General features: G+C 45.1%; 2 protein-coding genes across 2 annotated transcripts in view; both read left to right on the plus strand.

The window, feature by feature from the left end:
* TRPC5 (transient receptor potential cation channel subfamily C member 5) overlaps positions 1 to 12033 on the plus strand; it is a 341695-nt gene that overhangs the window by 155238 nt on the left and 174424 nt on the right. The window lies entirely within an intron of this gene.
* Positions 490 to 12033, plus strand: part of LOC108634436 (chordin-like protein 1) — a gene marked incomplete at its 3' end in the record, with an annotated part of 121224 nt that continues 109680 nt past the window's right edge. Inside the window, 3 exon segments of the mRNA XM_018044094.1 lie at positions 490 to 652; positions 878 to 1241; positions 4808 to 4965. Coding sequence (XP_017899583.1) covers positions 490 to 652; positions 878 to 1241; positions 4808 to 4965 — 685 coding nt within the window.

A 12033-nucleotide genomic window follows, 5' to 3' on the forward strand; every position in this document is an offset into this window, starting at 1 on the left:
TATGTCCTGCCACACTTGGTCAGGTTACCCCCAGCTGTGCCACCTTCCCACTCAACCCTCACTGGGCAAAGCTGCCACAGCTAAGTCTTGTGTCTATACATGTGGGAAGCTTCGCCAGTGTCCAGCTCTTTGCGACCCTGTGAACTGTGGCCTGCCAAGCTTCTCTGTCCCAGTGGATCTCGCCGGGAGCTCAAAATATAAATGGGTACTGTCTGTCTCATGGAATAAACTCAAATTTGGACTAGTCCATCTCGGGTTCACCAAAAAGGTCAGCAGTGATATTGCGATTTCACGATGGGTTCTTGGTGAGCCACTCCCAGGTTTTCTTCAAGACACCTAACAATTACTGGAGACCCTTTCCCTGGGTCTTAGGAACTCTCTTGGTGGACAAAAGCAGATTTCTAAGTCGTATCCTGTCCCTCCACAGACACACACTCATCGCCACCCCTGCTTGAAGGGCACCAACGTTTTGTCACTTTAGGAGCCGCGATGTGGATTTGGGATACACCCAAAATGATCAGCAGCCTGCTACAGGGCATCATCTTCGAGGCCAATTCATCCCGCGTCCCGTGCTCCGGCTCGGGACCAGACCAGGTGCACGCAGAGCGGCCGTGGTGCCAGAAGAGAGGGGCTGAGGGCTTCCAGCAGGGAAGTCGGAGGGTAGCCAGTGTCATCAGGCTGTGAGCAAGCAGCGGGGAGCTCCTAGGCGTCTCCAGCGCGGAGCGGGAGGAGGGGCCAGAGGGGATGTGCGGTCCCTTTAAGACCCCAACGCTGGCTTAGCCAGAGGAGCGGGGGGGTGGGGGCGCTGCGTGATGGGAAAGTCGCCGGCTGAGCCTCACACTTTCTCCCGATTTCTTAACTTTCGGGTCGGGGATAGGGGAGAAAGCGCGGTGTTGGGGAGGCGAGGGGTGCGGGCTTGCAGCGGGCTGCGTGGTCGCGGACTTCCAGCCCGCGCCGAGCCGCCGGTCTCGCGGGCCAAGTGGGGAGCGGGCGGCGGGCGGGCAGGTGGCCCCGGGCCGCCGCACCCGCGCCTTGGCTCTGCCCCCAGGAGCCAAGCGAACCGCTGCTCCCTCGTGTGTGAGGGCGGTGATGTTTTTCCTCCCACCCACTTTCGAGTCCCCCCTCCCCCCTTGCACACACTCTAGCTCTCGCCCCAACCTGCGAATCCCAGACCTCGGAGGAGCGCCCCGGGGAGCTCGGAGCGGCTGCACGCGTGGACCACGGAGGAGGCCGGTGGCCAGGTCAGTGAGCGGTGCCAGGCGCCTGCTTTCCCTCTCTTCGCTTTCCAGCCTTTGCACAGGTGGGCCGTCTTCCCCCAGGGCACCCCAAACTTCCCCGAACCTGCCACCCCAGCCGACTCCCTGCTCCAGCTGCCCGCGGCCCGCCGGGCTGGAGGTGAGGCCCAGGGCGCTGCACCAAGGTAGGTGGGTGGGTGGGTTGAGGGGGGTCGTATTCCTCCGGATTCGAACTTCTACTCCCGCTTGGCCTGAGTAGTTCCAGGCTCTGGAGCTGCGGGGAGGCCCCTTGGGTAGCCATCTAACAGGTTCTGCGGTCCCCTTAGTGATCGCCTGAGTCTTTTTTGCTTGCTTGCCCAAGTGCCCTGGACCAGTAGGTGCTTCCCACATACTCAAGTTAACGAAACAGAGCAGAAGGGGCTGGAGGCTCCTCTGTCCTCCTTGTGGACATCTGCCTCATTTTCTGGCCCGGACCACTGGGGTCAGAGTTGGAGCCACTAAGCTCGGGTGCAAGGCGGTATTGCAGAACTCAGGGCCTGGAAAGCCTGCCTTCTAGTTCCTGCCGGCCCTGCCACTAACTTTATGAGAATGGGCAGTTGAGTTCTCTGGGCTCCAGGATGCCCATTTTTGAAGGTGGAGTTGTTGTGGGGAATCAAAAGGAATGATAGATAGCACGGTGTTTTGCAAACCAAACTCCAGGCATTGTTTGCCCCTCAGAGCAGAGATGGAGGCATCTCAACTCAGACCAGAGACACCCTGGGCCTGAAGCTGCCATTTTTCAGGGCCAGCCACCGCCAGTGAATGGAGCTTTTCTTGTTGGGTGGTAGACTGGGGAGAGGATTTTAGCTGATGGACTCTGGCCTGCAACTCCAGTGTCTTCTTACTGTTTGTCCAAAAGAGAATTGTTACCCTGGGGGCTGTCCCACAGACAATAGTGAATGTAAGATTACAAGGGTAGTGAAGCCTCTAGGAAGGATTAAAGGAAACACTGTGGGGCATGAAGAGCTGGCTGAGCTGCCCATCCTTTAGCCCTCCTTTGGGAATGTCTCTGATTCTATTCTACCCAGGAGACCTCTTCTGAGAACGGGACAGAGCCTTGACACTTGGCTGCCCAGATCCCTTGCAGTCACAGCCAGGCAAGGAGCCCTTGGTCCCCTTGCTTGTTGCAAATGAACTTGGGGAATGCTTGTTTCACGAAGGCACCTTAATGGGTACATTTCTTTAGGGTCTTACATGTTTCTTAGACTCCTGTAAAGCCCACTCAGCCTCCCCAGCTCGGCAGCGTTGGTCTCAGAATTTTTGTTTTCTTTGTTGTTTTCTTGTTTGGGGCCTGGCTTTCCCCAAATATGTCAATGGCTACATTTCTAAGTAACCTGTAAAAGAGTCAGTGCAAGTTCAATGGCACAACGGCCTGTGTGAAGCAGACAGAGAGTTAATGCCGAAATAACTCCAGTTAACTGGGTCAAAGTATAATTTGAAAAATTAAGGACAGTTTGGCTCTTTGCAAGTGTAAGAGTCGGCATGTTTGCTGAGCAATGCTCACTCGTGTTTATTGCTGCAGCCCCAACAAATGTCTTGAACCATTCTCCTCCCCCAAAAGAAAAAGTTAAAGGGATAAAGAGAAATTGAACAGAGACCTGGGGAGGGAACTCTTCTAGGTTTATAGCTCCATACAGAACATAAAGGCAGGACTTCAGGATCTTGTAAATCAAAAGTGATTATTTATAAAGAGATTCATTTTCTGATGTTCTTCATCCCAGCCAGGGAGGCCACACAGATGACAGGAACGCCAAAAGAGATTAATTGCTCTGTAGTCACCAACTTTTGTCTTTGCTCATACCATGAGTTGAGACCCAAGAAAAGCAAAAAACAAAAAACAAAAAACAAAAACCAAACCTAAGAGCCGTTTTCTTGCCAGCTTGAGTTATGAGGCAATGCTACTGTTCACCAAATCACCCAACCATTGTACAAGAAAAACAATCCAGTTGGTTCTTGCATGGGGAGACCCAAAAACCACAGCCTCAAAAATCCCCCCCGAGAGCGATATGTGATTATGATAAATTGGATTTCAGCGGTTTAAAAAAATCTTTCTCCTTTGGAGGCTTGGAGGATAAGCTTATTAAAGAAGGCTCGGGAAGAACCTCACTGGGGTGAGTTGCTGTGTTAAAGCTGTTCATGGAAATGATTTGCTTTGAGGGAACCTGGTAACTCTCAGAGGACGGAGCTGGACATTCTGAGTGATTGAAGGAGGGCCAGAAGCTCCCAGAAGGGATCTGGTCATCAGAACCCAGGTCTTTTGAAGGCCCTGAACATGTCCCAGGAAAATTTAGTCGTCATTTAAGGAACAGGAAGGAGGTAGAGAGGCAAACCAGTGCTGCAAATCCTGGCTCATAGCATAAATTATTCTCTATGACCATTTCTGCTTTGGCTACATACACTTAATTTGAAACCATGATTTTAAATTATCTGGCCAACTTCATAATATTTAAAGTAAGAGTGGTGGCATTCACATCATGGCCCAAAGACAATTCAGTTCTCCCGAATGATCATCTTGTATTCCATCCAGCTCTCTATACTCAATATTTAGGTTGGACCTGCTGAAAAGATTGTTGAACTCACTTCCCATCCAATGTTAATCCCAGACTGAAATATGGTGTTTCTTGAATTATTTAAATATTTTCAAATCCCCCATTGGAAGAGTTTTGCCAGCTCTAAAGTCGATGGAAATGACCTGTGGCTGGATATAATCTATAGCAAACCTTCTGTGTTCTAAGCTTCAGAAAGCTTTCCACTCCTGAGACTGGAAATGCAGTTCTCCTATTTTTAAGAATGGTAGGTGCTTTGGGGGTGGTCTTCTGCATGGTGATGCAAAGTGAACATATTCCCTACTTAAGTTTGCCCAATATTCCTTAAATGATCCATTTAAAATTTCCATTTCACAGGGGACTTCATGTGAGAGGAATGAGGCACCTGAACCATTCAGGTGCTTACATCACATCCAGTTGCTAATCACATCTGTCTTTTCCAACATAAGTAGCCAAACTGAAAATCCTTATAGATCTCATAAGAGACACAGGCAAAACGCTGATCAATGCTTGCCCCATCCCCGAAGGATTAAAAATAATGGTAGTCTTGAAGCTAAGATCAGTTGACTTTCGTTTCAGAAATTGTTTGGGTCACTGCGTATTATTTTTATCTTGTTTGCCAAAATGGCCATTTTGCAAACCCCAGTTTCCCTTTTCTCCCAAAGAAAATCTCTTGAGAAATCAACTTTAATTCCCTTAGAAATGAGGATTTCAAAATTTATTTTTTCTTTCCTATGACTTGCCTGTAAAGATTTAGTCTTAGCGTTGGATAGGAATGTATGTTAGTCCACTTAAATTTTCCCCCACAGTCTTTGCGAGGCAGGAGAGGAAAGTTCTCTTTCTTTGCAGGAAAACAGTGCTTATTATACTTATGTAAATTCCCCCAGCCCTTCCCACCCCCCAGTAGGTTAGAAGCCTGAGATAAGAGGTCTCCATCAGTTCCAGTAGATCTGTTCTAAGTCTTTTTGTCTGCTTGCTTCCCACCAGTTTGAGTACACTGGGCCCTGAAAGTTTCAAGCTGCCTTTTGCACTGGCCGGAATGAGAAAAAAGTGGAAGATGGGCGGCATGGGAGGCATGAGATACATCTTCTCCTTGTTGCTGTTCTTTCTTTTCCTAGAAGGAAGCAGAACAGAGCAAGTAAAACGTAAGTGTCTTGAGTTTTAAAAAAACAAGATACTTTCTTGTCATTTCTTTGAGAATATGCTTATAATCTGAAGAGATTGCGAGTTAGCCCAAATGTGGCCCTGCCACGAATCTAAGAAAGTGAATGTTACTGCTTTATGTGTGCGTTGATAAAAGAAGGAGAGCTTTGAATCAGGCCGGTGAATTTGGGGCTGTTTTTCTGATTATCATATAGTTTTCATCTCATAGAACACATGACACATTAGTTATTTTCCGTTTCCTATTCTAAACTGAACAAATCTCATTCCATTTTACGTAATTCTAGAAATATCTGACAGATGAGCTGGATTTTTTCCCAAATTTCAGACTCTTCCACAAAGGTTTTCACTTTATGAAAAAGAATAACACAGAAAAGAAAAAGAAAAAAAAAAGTAAAGCAGGCTCTGCCTATTCCCTTCTGCCGAAAAATGAAGAAGGAAAAAACCTTCACACGAACTGGATTGAGATGAAAAATCCTTTGAGGAAATTGAGATTCCAGGGACCGTCAGCAAATTGGATGCCATTTGTTGAACGGAACGTCCCTGCGAAGCCAGGGAATATTTCTAGAAAGTCAGCGATCCGTGTCATGGGCTGACACATTGGAGAAAGCTGAGTGGCAGGAAAAGGGGGGGTAATTAACCCTCCTTGAGGCCACATTTGGGAGATTTATGAGTAACCATTGACATCTCTGCTCTTGTTAGGAGCTGTCTGCCTGCCTTCGCCCACTGTGAGCCTCGCCTTCCTTGGGCCATTTGCAGCCACCTCCAAGGTGGACCCTGGCTCTGCATTTGAAGGAAAAGCCCTCTCTCTAGTTCCCCTTTTTGGCTGCATCAAAAGAAGCACAAAGTGGAACTTGTCCAAGACGGGGCATTCTCTGCTCCACTGAACTTATTCATGAGAAGGAACTGTGTAAATATGCCTGGTAGGAGCTGAAACAGCATCTGAAGCCCATCACTTCAACACGTATCTCCTTTATCAGCTTAAGTTAAATATATTGGACATGAGGCTCTCTGTTAGGGAGAACAGTGCTGAATCTGTTCCACTGTTACCTGTCTTTCTGCTTCACTGTGGTTTTCATAGTAAAATGAGTCTCCTTCCTGAGAGAAATGGGGCTTTTGATTAGGCTTTTAAACATGAGTGATCCATGGTGATCTCTCATATGATCGAGACAGTAAAACGGAAGTTTGAGCAGGACACAGTAGGAGCAAGAGAGCTTAAATCAGCCTCTTCTCTGGTAGTCCTCAACCAACCTTCTTCTGCTTGAATATGTAATCCATCTCAGAACCCTTGGCTTCCAGAAATTTGCCTTGGTTTCAGTGGATGTGAGAGAAAAGTCCAGTTCATTCTCAGCTAAGCTCACAAGCAGCTGGACTTGAAACTCCTTTGTTTCTTAGGGAGAAACTTCCCTTATGGCCTTGTGGCAGCATGGGGAAGCTTGCAACTCTTAGGAGACCATCTTCTCTGGGAAGCCTTCCATATTAATGAAGAACTGAGTAGTATTGTTCATAGAAATAGACAATTAGAGCTTAACTGACAAACCAAAGAAAAAATGTGATTGAAAAATGATTGACAGATCCCAGACTATCACTCTCTAACATTTCCTACTGCCTGTGAGTCTGTCCCAAGCCCTTTGGATATTCAACTGGTGTCAAAATGATTATGTAACAGATGGCCTAAGGGACCAGTTCTGGGCTAGTGTTTCCAGCTTATAGTCAGATAATGAGGCTTAGGTCATCGTCATTCCCTAAATGAGCCCTCAGCATCATTCTTTGGGGACTGACCCAAGCTAACTGTCTCAAAGATATGTGCAAAGTTATCTCTACTAAAAGGAAACTCTACAAGTCTGTGCCTTAGGTGTGTTGCCTTGGCACACATACACACTCACACACACACATACCCACACTGCATGCACAGAGATTTATATTGCAGCTCTACAAGACATTAGAAGCATTAGGAAATGGTTGCATAAATGATCCTTGTAATGTACTCTCATGCTACCAAACACTCCTTATTGAAAATGATAGCCCTGGAAAATGCTTATATTAGCTTATTTTGAAATTTCCTAAATTATGAAATGAATATTACTCACTACAAAATGATGTGAAAGTATCTGAACTTCATAAAGAACCTGTTTCTCTCAACTCCCATTCCCACACCTCAGGGCTAACTGTTACTATTAATAATAATTTTCTATTATTCTGTTAATAATAGTTTTCTGTTTCTTCCATGCTGTTTTCTCTCTGTGTTATCAAAACATACATATCTATAGGGATTTTTTCTTTTATGAAAATTGGATATTATATATATATATTTTTCCTTATAACTTGCTTTATTCAGCAGTGTGTCCAGGACATCCTTCCATGTCAGAACATTTTGGTGTAACAGTACCATATTCATTCTAATGCCTACATAGTACCCAGCTATATGAGTGTGCTATGGTTTGTTTAGATAGTCCCTATTTGTAGATAGTTAGATTGTTTCCAGTCTTTGTTATTACTATAAGTAAGCCATTAATGAATCCCTGAAAGCACTTAAGCAAGTATTTGTGAGTAATTGTCAGGTCAAAGTGTATGTTCAGTTTTAATCTTGGCAAAAACTGTCAAATTGTCCTTCCAAAAAAAGTATCAGTTTGTATTTCCACCGTATATGTATGCATGTCCATTTCTAATTCCTTCACTAAAAGTATTATTAATCACTGTATTCATGGGCCAGTTTGCTAGAGGAAATCATGTTTCAGTTGTGCTGTGAGATTGTCCTGTTACTGGAGTATACTTTCAATTACTTCTAATTCAGTTGTATTTCTCCAGTGAATTGGGTATTTTTCAGTAGGGTTCCTTGTCTTATTGATTTGCAAAAGCTTATTTATTAACATTTTGTTATTTCAAATGTTGTTATTAACCTTTTGGATTTCACATATTGTTTTCCCAGCCTGCCATTTCATTCAAACTTTGTATAAGCCATATTTTCCCATATAGAAGTTTTAAAATTTTGTGTAGTCAGATCTGTCATTCATTTCCTTTATGGCTTGTGGATTTCTTTTTATTCCTAGGAAGATCTTTCCTACTCCATATGCTTATACTTTTATCTACTGCTTCCATAATTTGGGGTTTTACCCACAGTTCTCTCTTCTATCTAAAATTTATATTCATGCTTGGTGTGCAGTGGGGCTTCCCGGTGCCTCAATGGTAAAGAACCAACCTGCCAATGAAGGAGAAAAAGGTTCGATCCCTGGGTGGGGAATATCCCCTGGAGAAGGGCATGGCAACCCCATTCCAGTATTCTTGCCTGGAAAATCCCACGGACAGAGGAGCCAGCCTGGCAGACTGCAGTCGATGGGGTCGCAAAGAGTCAGACACAGCCGAGCATGCAGGCACACACATGGTGCGCAAGAGGGAACTGATTTTTTATCTCTGGGTAGTAGTTTCATGACTGTTATTTTTGTTCATTTTTATACTTCTATTTATTCCAAAGATTTCACAATTGGCAAATATTACTTTGACAACAGGAAAAAGTCCTTTGAAGTAAAAGGAAATCAGGATTCCCATATTGTGCTGTTGAGTTCTAGAGAAGAGTAGATATGGGACTGGAAGAAGCAAAATGAGGGGAAAAAATAACAAAAAAACTTCAAGAAATGTGTAAGGATCATAGAGTTTCATGTCTGCTGCTTGCTGCCTGGTACTGTTTTACCCAAGGAAGCCAAGGTTTTTTCTCATTCATGGGCTGGTTTGAGTATAAGCATGTTGCTCAAGGCAGATGCTCTGTAGCCTATTTGCTCTCCCATTTTAGGCATCAGGATGGAATGAGGGGCGATGCTATTATGGTCAAAGACACTCATTCAACTGGTGTAGAATCTGAGGAGGTCTGGAGGAAGTGCTTTCATAGCAGAAAGCTATTTGCACAAGGAAAAGTAGAAGTGGGTGCTGCCACTTGCTAGTAGCTATTAGCCAGAGTTACCTTGCTCTCACAGGAGGGAAAACCAGCTCAGGAACCCAGGAACTATGGACAGTGCCATCACAGTGGATGAATGAGCCATTTATGGCTTATATAAAAGTTTGTTACTGTCCAAAAGCAGCGAGGTTGGAGATCTCTAGCTGGGAAAATGTCTTTCTGTAACTCCATTATGCTCAGTTGTTAAAGTTGTAGTCAAAAGAGGCCAGGAAGTTCTTTTGAAATTCAAAGAAGCGTAACATTCAGTGCATAATATTCATGCAAATATAGGACAAAATGAGCTGAAGAGTTTGCCTCTTTTGGCACATCTGACTTAGGTAATGAACTATTGATCAAAGTGAGGTGGAAGAATTGAGTTGTTAAGAATATTTAATTATATATTTCAAATGAACCAGCCTGTGCCAAGGCTGGCAAAAATCCTTGGGAGAGAAATGGTTGGTGCATTTCATGGCTTCTGTGCCTGCTTTATAAGGTGGGTTAGCTGGATCTTCCAAGGGACTAGATTCTCGCTCATTTTTCTCCTTTGGAGAAAAGCTTCTAACGTTTGTATTTGGCTGAAAATGGGCCTCTGAACTTCCCAGGAAGGACGAGTCCCCAAAAGATTGAAGACAAGGAAGAAGATAGTGAAATTTTGAGACACAGGAAGCATGGTCTTATGGAGCCTACCCAGAGCCTCTTTACTGTGAAAGTCAACCAGAAGGGCTTGAGTCCTCCACCTCCAGGTTATCACTTGGACATTCGAGGTGATTATTTGACAAGGCAAAGGAATGAGCAGAAGAATAGACCTATTCACATCTTAGAAGTTCAGATAGGTAGAAGTAGAGTAAATGAGAATGCTTTAAAATTAGCTTAATGCCTTTCAAGGTATATTCTTGATTATTTTTTATGTTGGGAGGGACCAGTGGTGTTGGCTATGGAAACTCTGGAGTCCGCTTTGATCCAAACCCCAGATCCACGGCTTTCTTACTTACTCTGGGAATATTGCTTAATCTCTCCAGCTTTAGTGCTCTTATCAGTACAGTAGGGGAAGTAATAGTGTATTGATCGTAAACATGGTCATCTAAAGACTCGATGATATCGTGCACACAGAGGGCTTTGTGACAGTGGCCGGCACACAGTTTTTAATGAGTGGTAGCTTCCCTGGTGGCTCAGACAGTAAAGAATCTGCCTCTAGGGCAGGAGACCCGGGTTTGATACTCAGGTCAGGAAGATTCCCCGGAGAAGGGAATGTCAACCCACTGCAGTATTCTTGCTTGGAGAATTCCATGGACAGGGGAACCTGGCAGGCTACAGTCCATGGGGTTGCAGAGTCAGACACGACTGAGTGACTAACATACGCACTCACAGCAGTTAGAGTAACTCTCTTACAGGCCAAATGATATTATCACCTTAATTTTCAGATGCGAAACTTGAAACTGAGTGGGGTCAAGTGACTTTGTACAAAGCTGGACAGCAAATCCAGGGCAGCACCAGAATGAAAACCCAGGTCTCCAGATCCGCTGTTCTGTTCACAACACCAGTTTGTGTCTAGCAGTTCTTTGAGGAAGCCAGTGCCTTCCCTTGAATAGAAGCCCAGTGCTTTGCACATGTAGAGAAGGAAATAGCAACCTACTCCTGTATTCTTCCCTGGCGAATCCCATGGACAGAGGATCCTGATGGAATACAGTCCATGGGGTCCCAAAGAGTCGAACGCAACTGAAGTGACTTAGCATGGCATGCGCAGCTTTGCACATGGCAGCCACTCAACATGTGAGATGATCTGAGTAAATGAATAAAGAACTTTGTACTCAGAATTCCAAAGACAGGCAGTATACTCTTTGGGAGTTAAAAGATAGAGTCTAGGACTAAAGTTATTCTGGAACCTAAATAAGCTAAGCCAGAGGAAATTTGTGAGGAAGGTTAAAAATATGTGCCTTTATGTCTATGATTCTTAGATTTCCCTGACTTATCAGTAGGATTGAAATGCCCTCATAGTCTAATGGAGAGTGAACTGTGCTCTAAGTCAGGAGACCTGGCTTCTGGTCAGTTCTATTGCCCACTGTGTGATGTTGGTTGAGTTATTCACGCTCTCTCTGAACTAAAGATTCTCTACTCTCTGAAAGGAATTCTTCCCTTCTGGACAACAAACTAAAGGATGGGAGAAAAAGGGGTTGTGCAGGGGGGGAGGGCAAGGGAAACCAGAAAAATGAAAGTGAAAGTGTTAGTCGCTCAGTCATGTCCAACTCTTTGCGACCCCAGAAGAGTCTGCCAGGCTCTTCTGTCCATGGGATTCTCCAGGCAAGAATACTGGAGTGGGTTGCCATTTCCTCCTCCAGGGGATCTTCCTGACCCAGGGATTGAACCTGTCTCCTGAACTGCAGGCACATTCGTTAGTGTCTGAGCCATCAGGAAAACCAAGGCTCTGTCTTTAGGTAATTGGAGCACACCGGGACTTTTATGATTGTCACAAAGGTCTTTGCAAAAGGTATTTTACTCATTTAAGATTTATAGCCTGCTACTTCTAAAAAGATTAGATATAGGTTCTATATGAAAGAATGGGATTCCCTGGTAGATCAGCTGGTAAGGAATGCACCTGCAATGCAGGAGACCCTGGTTCGATTCCTGGGTCGGGAAGATCCCCTGGGGAAGTGATAGGCTACCCACTCCCGTATTCTTGGCCTTCCCTGTTGACTAAGATGGTAAAGAATCCACCTGCAGTGTGAGAGACCTGGGTTAAATCCCTGGGTTGGGAAGATCCCCTGGAGGAAGGCATGGGAACCTACTCCAGTATTCTTGCCTGGAGAATCCCCATGGACAAAGGCACCTGGCAGGCAACAGTCCATAGGGTCACAAAGAGTTGGACACCACTGAGTGACTAAGCTCAGCATATCACAGCATATAGGAAAGAATAGTTCCAAGATAACTTTTTAAAAGCTTAAACAAAACATAGAGGCCACCTGACCAAAGTAGAAAGGGTAGATATTTTTAACGCCTGATTTGGTATCATGGGGCTTCCCAGGTGGCTCAGTGGTAAAGAATCCACCTGTCAATGCAGGAGATGCAAGAGATGTAGGTTCCATCCCTGGGTCAGGAAGATCCCCTAGAGAAGGGAATGGCAACACAC

Source organism: Capra hircus (genome assembly GCF_001704415.2).
Source record: "Capra hircus breed San Clemente chromosome X unlocalized genomic scaffold, ASM170441v1, whole genome shotgun sequence".
Taxonomy (NCBI): domain Eukaryota; kingdom Metazoa; phylum Chordata; class Mammalia; order Artiodactyla; family Bovidae; genus Capra; species Capra hircus.